The 12576-nt window shown below is 45.6% G+C and overlaps 1 protein-coding gene across 1 annotated transcript in view; it reads right to left on the bottom strand.

The window, feature by feature from the left end:
• Nucleotides 1–295: 295 nt before the first annotated feature.
• plcl2 (phospholipase C like 2) overlaps nucleotides 296–12576 on the bottom strand; it is a 44275-nt gene continuing 31994 nt past the window's right edge. Inside the window, exons 5-7 of the mRNA XM_030369858.1 lie at nucleotides 9991–10066; nucleotides 4402–4511; nucleotides 296–2106 (exon numbers count right to left, since the gene is read on the bottom strand). Coding sequence (XP_030225718.1) covers nucleotides 1894–2106; nucleotides 4402–4511; nucleotides 9991–10066 — 399 coding nt within the window. The 3' untranslated portion in view covers nucleotides 296–1893. The remainder of the gene's footprint in view (nucleotides 2107–4401; nucleotides 4512–9990; nucleotides 10067–12576) is intronic.

Consider the following 12576-nt stretch of genomic DNA (forward strand, 5'->3'; position numbering starts at 1 on the left):
TTCATTAAGGATTAATGTCTTGCCTGCAGTTTGATTGTAGCGTTGCTCTTTAAAGATATTTAAAATAATTATTTTAGATCGACTCAAATTTCCTCATTGTGTAATCCATTTGAAACAGAGCGAACTAAAGACACTACTATGTCGATATTGGGAAGGGAGACTCACTTTTCTTCTCAAATACCGGTGTGTGAATGGGTTAAGCAGAGACCAAACATGTAGTGCTAATAAGGCATTTCTTCGGGTTTCATCTGGAATAATCTTGTGGAAACGACATCCAAGCTCACAGAAGCAGTCAATTCTTTATCGGGTCTTTTAATGAAAATACCATGGGAGAAAAAACACAATCTCTTCTATAATTCATTTGAATGAATTCAAGTTATGAATACAAAATAAACAGAAACATCTTTGAGTTAGTTGTTGAGCTCAAGGTCACATGCCACCAGCTCTTTTCTGTGGTTGCTTTAAGTTGCTGGTTTAATATTTGACACTTGGGGCGTTTGCTTGGAGAACACACACACACACACACACACACACACACACACACACACACACACACACACACACACACACACACACACACACACACACACACACACACACACACACACACACACACACACTACATTCTACTACTGTTCCTAGTGTTTCCACAAAGGAACGTTCCAGTGGGAAAGGTCATAGGTCACATTGTTGCGACACCCTCTCCTCATCCCACCCCTCAGAAGTTTCCCCGCCTGCCAAATTAAGAGCTCTATACAGAATAAAATAATTACTTTTTCTTTTCTCTTCCATGAACAAGTCATATCTTTTACAAAATAAATCGTATTTCCAAGTTTACAATAAGACTAATAAAACAATGCACGTCAGGGATAAAGAAAAGGACCAGGGTACTCCGTCTGTACACGAGGGATAGCATACTATTTGGCAGACAAGAACACAAACAAGTGCAGTGTTGTAAACGGTTCTTATCGGTTATTTTATACTTTTCTTCTTTTACCTTGTCCCCCCCCCCCCCCCCCCCCTTCCCCTTCCTTTCTGCCTACCGCTACATTCACAGCTCCAGTCTCTGATTGGTCAGAAAGAAAAAAAAATACTCTTCAGTAAAATTGTGCTTTGAAAGATCCATCGGAAAAAAAGGATCCGGTCCGGACGAGCCGCAGGACTCTGGTCCCTTCCTACCCAGAGTCCGCTCCGGTGGAACCCCGGATTCGACCCGTTGCAGCCCAGGATCCAGTCCGGTGGTTTGAGTGTGCCACCACTGGCTAAGGCGGCTCCATGGCTACGTGATTCCCAAGGTTTCCCCCGGCTCCCCCAATAGTGAGGTGTGGAGATGTGGTACAGAAGAACAGGGGCGACAGACGCTAAACGGTAAATTATCGGTGGTGAGAGTGCGGTTGAGAGTGGAGAGGTCCCAGGTTCCCCCCCCCGCCCCGAGACGCCTCGCTCCCTTGACGGGGGAAGTACTCGTTGGCATTCAGGTGATCCCTGTGAAGACTCAGTGAGGCGGCGCCATCTGAGCAGAGCTGTCAAGGTCACACCCGTCTTCAGCTGACTCACTGCTCCAGCTTATTGGAAGGCTGCATCTGAATCATCCTAAATACAGATTATACGTTTCCCTTGGATGCCACATCAGTCTGGCTCCGTTCTTTTGAACCCGCCTCTAAGGAGCTTTCAGAAGGATGAGTGTGTGACGTTGGGAATGTTCTCAACGGCGGGAATGTACAAAAACCAAAAGTGTCTGTGGGGGTGGGAGTAGTTGAACTCAGTGTCGGGCTACAAAGTACGAGGGTTCCTAACAGGCAAAAGGCGGCGTGGCGAGGAGGTGGTGGGGTTTTGGAGCGGGGGGGCGGGTGGGAGCGGAGGAGGGGTAGGGTACCGGAGAACACGACCGGCTCAAAAGTCCTGGTCGGAGAGCTGGTCCTCGGCGGAGGCCTTCTCCGGGATGACCTGCAGGCCGCGGCCGTTCCTGGACTCGGAGGAGCCGGAGGAGACGCGGGGGTGGCCGTGGCCTCCCTTGCTGAGGCTGGAGGTCAGGGCGGCGTAGTGGATCTGCTTCAGGTTCTCCTGCACCTCGTTCCGGGCGTGCTTCAGCAGGTCCGCCTGGCCCTGCAGAGGTCAAAAGGTCATGAGGTCATAGGGGTCGACACGGAAATGGATGTGGTTACATCTCATTCTGAGACGAATGTCGATTACCAAATTTCCCGTTGGTCATGAATGAAGCGTTATCTTCAGTTATCTCTTGCTTTCATCCAAAGCAACTTATTGAATGTCGTTAACAGATTTGAGCGCAAACTAGAAAATGTTGGCAAAAAGTAAACTGCCCTAACCAGGCGGCCTGGCCGTCCTGCCCGCCGTAGGTGTGTAGCGCTACGTGTGGAAGTGTAATTTGAGGTGTGACTATGTATTTTGTCATTTGAGGCGCGTAATCAAGGTGTATACTTTGCCCTTAACTTGATCCCTTGAGTGTTTGTCTTGTGACTCGCTGAATAAAGGAGATTGTATCTAATCAGCACAGACACATCCCATACTGCATTTAGATCACCTAATAAACAAGCCCCACCCAGACTTGACATCCCATGGAGGGACCCTTAGTAGTCCCCAGGTCAGGTGGTATTCCAGCGGCCTTGATCAGCAGTGGAGGGACCAATGCCCAGCAGCCTGATCAAATATGCAGCCGTACCACACACTGTCAAGAAGCCACGCCGTTTCCCCTGGGTGCCCTGGTTAAATTACCGCTCGGGCTGTAGGGCTGTACCTGGGAGGTGGTCTTAATCAACACCCTCTGAAAAACTTTGGCATACATACGCCGCACAAGGTCATGGATAATTAGCTCTGGGGGTTGTGGATTCAGTGGAGTTGTTAATGAAAGGTACGGTAAACAAACCAAAACAAATAGAGCAGTTAGCTTGGCAAACGTCCCTGGCAGCAAGAAGGCCCTTTGTCGGAAACCTGAAATAAATCCAGGAATTTATTACTGAAATGACACGTCCTTCTACAAAGTGGGCAGTTAATTATTCATTAGTGTCTCCTTTGTTGTGGATTGAATTGAAGTGGACATGTTGTTGCCGTGTTTTAAAGTTGCCCTGTTTTCTATTCAAACTTTTTTTGTTGAATAGGTTATGTCCGTGGTAAAGTAGGCCAGAGAGAGAGGGGAAAAGCTTGCAGTTACTCCAAATAATAGACATGGGAGTCATTATGGCCTTTCCAGGCACCTAAGTAGTATACACAAACATAATAGGTCGATGTGCAATAGAGGAAAATCGCCTCCAAGAGGAACTGCAGTGTTATTAAAAGAAGGAAATATGTTGGCTTGATGTGCTTGGCACAGGATGGAAGGAGTGATTTATCTGGCATGTCCACTTTGACACGGAATGCCTCAACTTCAGTGTTCTTTCAGAGACAAACTGTCCACCGTCCGATCCGCCTCATTCTTACATCCATTTCTTCTCATATCATTCTAAGATGAGATACATGAAAGTCATCTTGTTTTACGAATGGACCTAGACCTTTTATCAACATTTAGCGACGCTACATTACATTTGCTTTCACCACAGTAATACTTGAACTCCCCTTTCACTAGGGGTGGGAAACTCTTGGCACCTCACGATTCGATTCCGATTATGAGGTCAACGATTCGATTCTGAAGCGATTATCGATGCAACAATTTTTTTATGCACATTTCCATATGTGATTTTCAAAGATACAGTATATAGATACATCTGTGTTTGCTACTCAAGAGTTTGCTAATCATTTCCTACTTTTGTGATGATTATTAAAGACATTAACAGATTAATTAACTTACCTAATATGTCATGTCATATGTTATGAAAGCTTTTGTCACAAATATGACTTTCTATGAACAATGCAATAATCAATGCAGCTTGCATTATAAGACAATATGGAAGCATGCAAAAAATAGATTTCAGTTTTATTTTCTTTCTAATCTTTAATTTCTATGTCATTAAAGGAAAAGCTGCTCTTGAATTAGAAGGAGGAATTAGATGCCTTGCGTAGGCTGAATCGCAATCATGTCAAGACAAATCAGATTGGCCAATACACACTGAAGATAAATAAAATAATATTACAATTACAAAAAATATCCCTCTCTGGCGAACAGAATGTTGCAGCAGGCAAAAATGAATAAATAAATATATTATCTTTTTTTCTTTTTTTTCAGATTATTAATTTATCTGCATCGAGACAGAATCGTTCTAGCGAGAATCGCGATGCATCGAAGAATCGAATATTTTTCCCACCCCTACCTTTCACTACGAATGTAAATTGTGTTCATTATGAAGTAAGGGGGCGGAGGTAAGTGCTATGTTTCTAGGAAAGTGTGTGATGAAACCTCTGTTAACATGGAGGGGGTGCCGCCGGCTGGCAGGGGGCCGCTGCCCGTACCTTCAGGATGGTGATGTTCCAGGTGAAGCTCTCCACCGCCTTGTGGAGCTTCCTCCCTTTCAGACCCTCCTTCACCGCCAGCTCCTGGAGGTTCTCGTGGAACTCCATCGCTGCAGGAGGGAGAGGAGGAGAGGGAGGAGGAGTGGAGGGGAGGGAGGTGTCACGGAAGAGTTGGTTGGGGAGCGGGAAGAAGGGTTGGTGGGGATGGAGGTTGGATGATGGGGGGAGGGGGGGGTGAGAGAAGGAGGTGGGGAGCGGGAGGAAGAGTTGGAGGAGAGGAAAGAAGGAAGGGGAAGAAGATCAGAGGAGCTTCTGCAATGTTCCACTATGGACGGTCGTGTCCTTCTGCACAAGGTTAACCTGAGGCTTGTTCTCTGCTGAAAAGGGATAAAGTATTGAAGGAGTTGCAATAAGAGGAAAGGAAAGCAAAGACACATACAAAAAAACAAAGGTCAGAGGAAAGGAAAGGACTCCATAAGCAGAGAGAAATTAAAGAGAGGGAAAAGAGAGAAAGAGGCAGTCGAGTGTGGTGGTTTGGGCAGACAGACACGCTGGTCCTGGACGGTGGATGAGCTTCAAGATCGCAGACAGCGGAGGGATTTGTCCCTCGATGAGCTTGCCCGCCTCCTGTCCACTGTTTATTCCTCTTCCATTATTGCTGCATCAGTTTCTCTTTTCCATCATCTCTCTCTCCCCTGATTTCTTTCTCCCTCTCCATCAAATGCTGGCTCTCTTTCCCTTCATTTCTCTCTTCCTCTCCATTTCTCTCCCTCTCTCTCTTACCCATTCCCTCCGGGGAGACAGAGCTCCCCTCTGTTTGTTACCCCTCTCTCTTTATCTCTTTCCTCCCTCTCCATATCTTCCCCATCTCTCCTTCTCTCAATGTCTCCCTTTCTCTCCATTTCTCCCTCCCCTCCGACCTCCCTCCCTCTCTTTCTGTTCCTCCCCTTGTCTCTTGCATGACTGAACTTATGTTAGGATGTGCGGTGAGGTCAGGCAGGTTATTATTGAAGTGCGGTTTAAACACCGCAACAGAACAGGAGATAAACCACACTGAGAAACACTAAGGGGGCTAGGTACACATGCATCTTATGTGCAGACCAAGGGCATGCACAACCGCAGCATTTAGGTCACATTTGGGTCAGGCCATGCCCACTCATGTTGCTGATGACGTTGTCTTGGCAACGGGAGAGAGGCTTGGGGAAAGAGAGAGAGAGATGGAGAAGGAGAGACTACACACACATCCTACTCGTACACATAGAAAGATGGATGCTTTCTCCGAGACGCCGGGTTCCTCGGCTTCTATGGAACCATGACAAAGTGAGAACCCCTTCTGAGCCAAGAAAAGTGAGCGGTTATTGGAGAAGCAAAGAGGCGGGAAAATAAGATGCATCGCAGCTGTCGTTTTACATCATCAGGTGCTAAACAGCAACGGCGCCTGATGACACACACCCGTGGTTTTATTTTCTCCCCTAGCTATTTCAGCAAAAACAAATCCAATGCCCTGGAGCAGTGTGTTCACGCTTAATGCACCCTAAGCATGACTGTACTGGAGACAGACAGGCACAAACAAAAACACACAGGCACCCTCCCAGCAAAGGGTTACCTAGCAACATGTGATGGAGTCTGGCGGGCAGAGGGGACCGCTCATTGTGAGAAAAGCTGGTCGCTAACGGCGCCAGACAGCCGCTGCACCATGAAGCCGCCTGACAGCCCCGTGATGGATCTGCGCTAGCGAAGAAACGGACCAGAGACCGATGACCGCTCTCATCCGCCCAGCCGCAGGAAAATAAACCTCACCCCTGAGGTGAGTGACACCACCATGGGGAGATCAACAAGTAGCCGTCATTGGACTGCCAAGCTTCAGTGGAGTCCAGGACGGGGGCCAGCGAGAGTCAACGAGGAAGCAAGACCGCGTCAGGAGAAGGGCTCATGACAGTATGGTCAGACTCCTGCAATGCAAGGAACCACTGTATTGGTCCCCTGATGCAGTAGAAAGGGTTTGGCAGAAGTATTAGGTTAGAGATTAGGTTATGGTGTCAGGTTATTGATGGTTAAGTTAAATTATTTGGTTTTAAGTTGAGATATTAGGATAGAGGTGGTCCAGTTACGGTATGAGGTTTTAAGAATAGGTTAGAGATGGTTTAGGTAAAGTATTAGGTTAGAGAAGGTTACATTTATGTATGTGTGTTTGATATGGGTATGTGTTTGCGAATGGTTTGGTGGAGGTTATACATACTGAGGTTTGAAAAGGGCTAGTACTAGGCTAGCCATGTAATGTGGCTGAAATTCGCCTGAAAGGTCAGTTCATATTAACGCTAATGTTCGTAACTCAGGCGTGCTCGAGAAAACATAAGCACAACAGTATTCTTCATTAACAATTGTGTATGCATCATTTCTGTGCAAAAAACAATAAAGAGTTTCGGAAACCAAAATAATACATATTTGTAGTGTTAACACAGGATTCAGAGCGCCCAATATGGCCACAGCGGCAGCCGAAACACATTGAAGTGCTGAGCGGCATCTGTGTGTTGCTCTTCTTGTTAGTCTGCTGTGAAGGTGCAACCATCCAACTGTGATGAATGCCAATGGAGCCACAGTGAGATCCAGGAACAGAGAACACACTGTGTGTGTGTGTGTGTGTGTGTGTGTGTGTGTGTGTGTGTGTGTGTGTGTGTGTGTGTGTGTGTGTGTGTGTGTGTGTTTCCCGGCTAGCTCTGTTGACTCATAAATAACACACACCACAAGAGCTGGCTCTTCCTAAGCAGTCTGATGGATATTCACGGTTATTCGCAGCGGGCATGGCTTCCGTAACCTTCCACTGGCTGGTTAAGGGTCACACGACTCAGAAAACAACATGCTGTTCAGAGTTTAAACTCATGTATAACTCAAGTAAAAAACATATTTTGCGTTACTTGCGACACATAAACACACACACACAATAAATCAATGCTCAAGTAAATCAATGTTCAAGTGTATTAATCTGCCATGTTGTGGCCTACTTTCCAACAGTTGCCTTTTGAATTGGTCGAGCTGATTTCAGATTACAAATGAATATGTCTCTTTGTAGGACAACAATTTATCATGCATCATTTTCATATTGTCTCCTGAACCCTGTTTAAAATGGCCCATATTGAGAAGTTATTCATCAAGCCATTTATACAAGTCGACATGTACAGCATAATATATCGTTGGCTCTTTTGAAAAACAACAGCTAGTTGGCTCTAGTTGACTAATGAAGCATTCAAGAGCAAAAATCCACTTCTTCAAACAATATCTTCCTCACCATATGTTTCTGGGAACACTGTATATAGAGCTGTGTTTTCTATAGATGGCATATTAGATGGCATATTTCAAAGACATGTAATCAGCATGTTTGACCTTGTCTACTAACTTGGCCTGAAATCACCTCATTGTTGTGATGACATCACCAAATCCAAGGAGCCTGACACAACATTTCAACCAATAAAAACAGAGCTGCCTCCCAACGGAACCCTACACTGCTCCCCGCCCTTACACCGATGGTTTTATCTGGAAATACGTATTTACAGCGAAATTCAAGGGTGTTGCGTTTGGTCCGCCCCTGCCCTCTAGGTGCTCAACGTCTTCAGTGGAGATCTGGGAAGTGTATGAACACCATAATGAATAGAAATGACGGTGCGATATTGCCCGGCGCTCTTGGTTTTTACAGAATACAGCGCACCTAACTCCCCTCCGCCATGTGACAGGACAATGAACTCCATGAATATTTGATACGTTATCCATCTGTAAAGCCAATAAAACCCAGCCCCGGCAATAATGGCTGTCTTTGTTTCATTCATTCAGTTCGTCCCTCCTGCCTCCGCACTCCCAGAGGGCCTTCTGGATTAACCTTGTGTAACACTGGACTGGGAAGGAGCGGATAATGTACGCATGTACATTACAGTACATACATACATTATCCGCTCCTTCCCAGTCTACACGTACGTGTAGACTATGTACGTACGTACATATGTACAAATCTACATATGTACGTATGTACGTACATACATATGTATGCATGTACATATGTATGTGTGTGTGTGTGTGTGTGTGTGTGTATATGTTACTAGACAGTCTAAAAGGCCACTCCAACAGTAAGGTGTGGTTCTGTAGCTCCTTCCCTCCTAATAATTCAGGCCTGGATTATCCTAATCTCCGACCCCATTAAATATGACACATTGTGACAGGCCAGAAAGAAGGCCAATTTCAACAGACATCCCCACAGTTGGGTGGAGGAAACCAGGCATTAAATACTGATCCTTCAAGCTTAGCATATCTGGCCTCACCAGAGGGAACTAAAACAAGATAATTTAACATGGATCTTCAGATTAAAAAACTTTTCAGTTCCTCTCTACATAAACTTCCTTCTTTCATGAATAAAAAAAAGATATGGTAAGAAAACAAAGCCCGCCATGCATCAGGGATTATAAAGGTCAAGGAAATACAAAACACACGATAGCTGAGTTGAACAGAGGAGTTGAAAGCAGGGTTTTTCTTAAACCACACCATCCCGCAAAGATTTACAAACCTCATGCATTCAAAACAGCCCAGAGATGAATCCCCTCGCAACAGCATTTTTTAAGTTCATAAGAAGGAATCAATCATAAACTAGAGACGTTGCCGCATTTTGCGAAGAAAATGCGTTTGGCTGCGTAAGGCAACTCGTGGGCGCAATATTCTGTGAGCGTGCCGACATGCTAATGCCAGCGAGGCTAATGAGCGAGCGCGCAGAGTTTCATGTCCCCCGGGCTGCTTTGAAGTGGACTGTGTGTGTTTCAGGCTGTCAACAATATCGACGTGCTCCATTACTAATCGATCAATCATGATATACACAGATATGATGTCTAGTGGGAAACCAACCACTACAAACACAAAGAAGTGAGGTTCCTAAAGAGCTGTATCAGAGACCCCGATTAGGACTTCCTGGAAATCTCCTCGTCGCGGAGCATACAGGATGTCAGGTTCAGAAAAGGAGAGCGTGGCATTGATATAATCCATCTGAATCAAATCCTAGCCTTCTAGAAAGGATTTCGGGGAAACATACACCCGGATTCTTGTGAATAATTCTCTTTCATTCATGTCCAAGAGAGAGGGAGACTAACACATGAATACGAGAGAGTGAATGAGTGGGTAAGTATGCGTGCGTGGCTGCGTGCGTTCAGGTTATCTTGTAGTTGGCTGCATGAGAACAAGGGGAGAGCTAGCATAGATCGGACCACCATCTGCGGCCCCCTTTCATCTCGCCTCACCGGCCCCCTAGATGTTACCTCCACCCACCCTGCTCTTCAGACCTCTGCACAACACACAATACATTTTAATTAGGAGGACGGGTGCCAAATCAAACACACCCCGACAAAGAGAGGAAGCACCGGCTGATATACATGAACATGAAGGGGATGTTAATACGTGGACCACACTGAGGGGAGCGCTATAATCAGCGGTGTCTTTGCTGAGCCGACACCATTCAGACACACTGCACTCTGGCCTCGGGGCGGTGATGAACAAGTATGTATTGTATAGTATTATTTTTCGGATTTGTTGTCCACATGTGCTGTCACGGCGTCTTACCCGCTTTTTGAGTCTGCAGGATTCTCTCGTGGACGGCTTCCGAGTTCTCCAGGAGAGTCCTGCTCGTTTGGATCATCTGGATAAAGAGAGAGAGATAGAGATAGAGAGAGACCCACATGAATACTTTTTCCATCTGCGTGCAACTGCTTCCCCCTGACCACAACTCCTCTCCCCAGCGCGACGGGGCTGGATGTTCAGCTGGTGACCCAGGAAGGAGGCTGAACAACAGGCTGTTATTACGGACGCGCGGCCGGGCCAGGCAGCTGGGCCGCGTTTGGTAAATTGGAGGGAAGGACGACTCAGGAAGGAGACAAGTTATTCTCATCCGGTCGCGTCGACTGCTTTTTATTAAAGAGGCCAGCCACACACACACACACACACACACACACACACCACCACCACCACCCCCCCAGAAGGGCAGAGAACCATTTGAAAGCGTATCATTTAAGGGGCATGAGCAGTTAGCCCGTGTGGTTGATACAACGTGATATAAGCAGGCTTGTTTTGAAGGCGCTGCGACTGATTAACATGCGGACGATTATGCAGTGGAGCAGTGCCTGCGCAGATTCTACACAGCAGGGGGTCTTGGTGAACAGATTCAAATATTCAATTCCAAGGCGTTCAGAAACGCCCCTCAAACTAGAAATAAAAGACTGATCTCGACAATCAATGATGACGAACAGACGATTCAGGGGCTTCAAAAAAGAAATCATCACACTACATCGGTCATAGTGGTGGTCTAGGCTGAATTACACTCCAGCAGTGTGGCTCGGTCCACACAGTTTAACGTCATAGGGCGACATACAGCCTGTCACGCTACATTCTCTGGTTAGTTTGTGATAGAAACTAGTGGAGGACGTTTGCATATTTGTTGGTGTGTACAACACTTCGTGGTCACATCATAAAGATTGGCCAGAGTTGTGTGACTTTTTGCACATGCTAAGAATCACGCGTTCTCAAGAAGATATACAAGCACCGGCGTAGAGACCAATGAGGAAGTAGGATTCACCTTTGAGGAGATTGAGCCCTGGACAGAAGACATCCCCTCTATGCAGGTGGTCTTAGGTAGTGCCACAGCGATGGTCATTACCACAGTACATTGAGCTGGGTGAATTCTTTGATTTAATTAATTCATTTTTCAGTAAAAATGCAATTCAATTGCATTTTTACTGTCCCGACGGTTAGTGAAATTGCTGAACCTCAAAATAGGAGATTTATGAAAGTTCCAGACCATGCAGATCCGCCTTAAAGTGTCAGTGAACTCACTGTTTCAAATGGGATTCAAACACAATTTAAGAAACGCGTTTTGGACTGAGAGTTCTGGGAAGGAGGGGCCATGTTACAATCCAAAAAGACAGTTTACTAGATAAAGTCATGAAAAGACTGCGTTCAAAATCTGTTTTTGAAGCAGAGCAGAACGTTCATATAGTTTTTTTGGGAGACCGACAAAAACATAGTTTTTACTTCTGTTTTCGCTAAATTAGTTGTCATCCGAGCCTGTTTTCCGATACCAGGGGTTGTGCCGAAAATGGAATCCTCGTCTCAAATCGCAGCCCCTCTCCGCGTTATAGCAGTGTTTATATCATATAATCACAAGATGAGCAACTTGTCACATAAAGCGATGTTACATTTTATAGGCGACCTACAACGCAAGATGTCACATTCATGATAATGAACTACGAGGGCACTAAAATACGTAATAGTTTACAAGTAATACATGTAAGACTTGTAAATTCATGTAACCACAGCACAGATGAAAAAAGCGAAGAGGAGGTGCGACTTCAGACGGGGATTCCATTTTCGGCACGACACTACCATCTTTAAATAGTAGCATCAGCGTTCAGACAACAATAGTGATTGATTATTGAACACTTCAGGATCAGCGCGCAAGAACACGCCGTGGACCTTGACAGAGGTGGATATGCTCCTTTCTGTAGCCCTGTCTGTTTATGTGTCGCGTGCCATGCGACGCGCCCACGTTGAAGAAGTAATTTTATTCGACCCGCCCATGTTGAAGAGCTGCTTTTTTAGATGGAAACACGACGTGCCTGGAACCAAATCAAGTCGTGCTGCGCTAAGTCGTGGCGAGTTGAGCTGATACTGTCGGTGGAAAAGCGGCATAAGCACCTGCAGAAAAGCAGGTAACTTTGGCAGCATCATTTTCTTCAGTTCTTTCTTATCATTGTCCTTTACATATAACATAGCAAAATATATGCTCCCCATTTATCCAGTAGAAAAAAAGGGGTTCATTAGTTGCTTCAAACGATGGAGCATATATTTTGGTCTTCGTAGAAATCTAGGTTTGAATCGAAAATTGTCCATTAGCTTGAAAGAAATCGAGATTTGTGCCCAGGCCAAACTTTCCAGGATGTAAGCGCTCCATTACCGTCCCACAGGCTTCCCCTGACTCTATTGTTTATTGATTAATCAGGTTTCAGTGGAGTTAATGGATTACTCTGTGTGCTGTCAGCAACTAAACTCTCCATTAAACAATATCATCAGCCTTTCCTTTTGTCTCCAAGTGCCCCTGGATATTTGCTCTAGCACGCATCGGGCTTATATTAAGCCTTTAAAAAACAAATTTCT

Source organism: Gadus morhua, chromosome 11, assembly GCF_902167405.1.
Source record: "Gadus morhua chromosome 11, gadMor3.0, whole genome shotgun sequence".
NCBI classification, from domain to species: Eukaryota; Metazoa; Chordata; class Actinopteri; order Gadiformes; family Gadidae; genus Gadus; species Gadus morhua.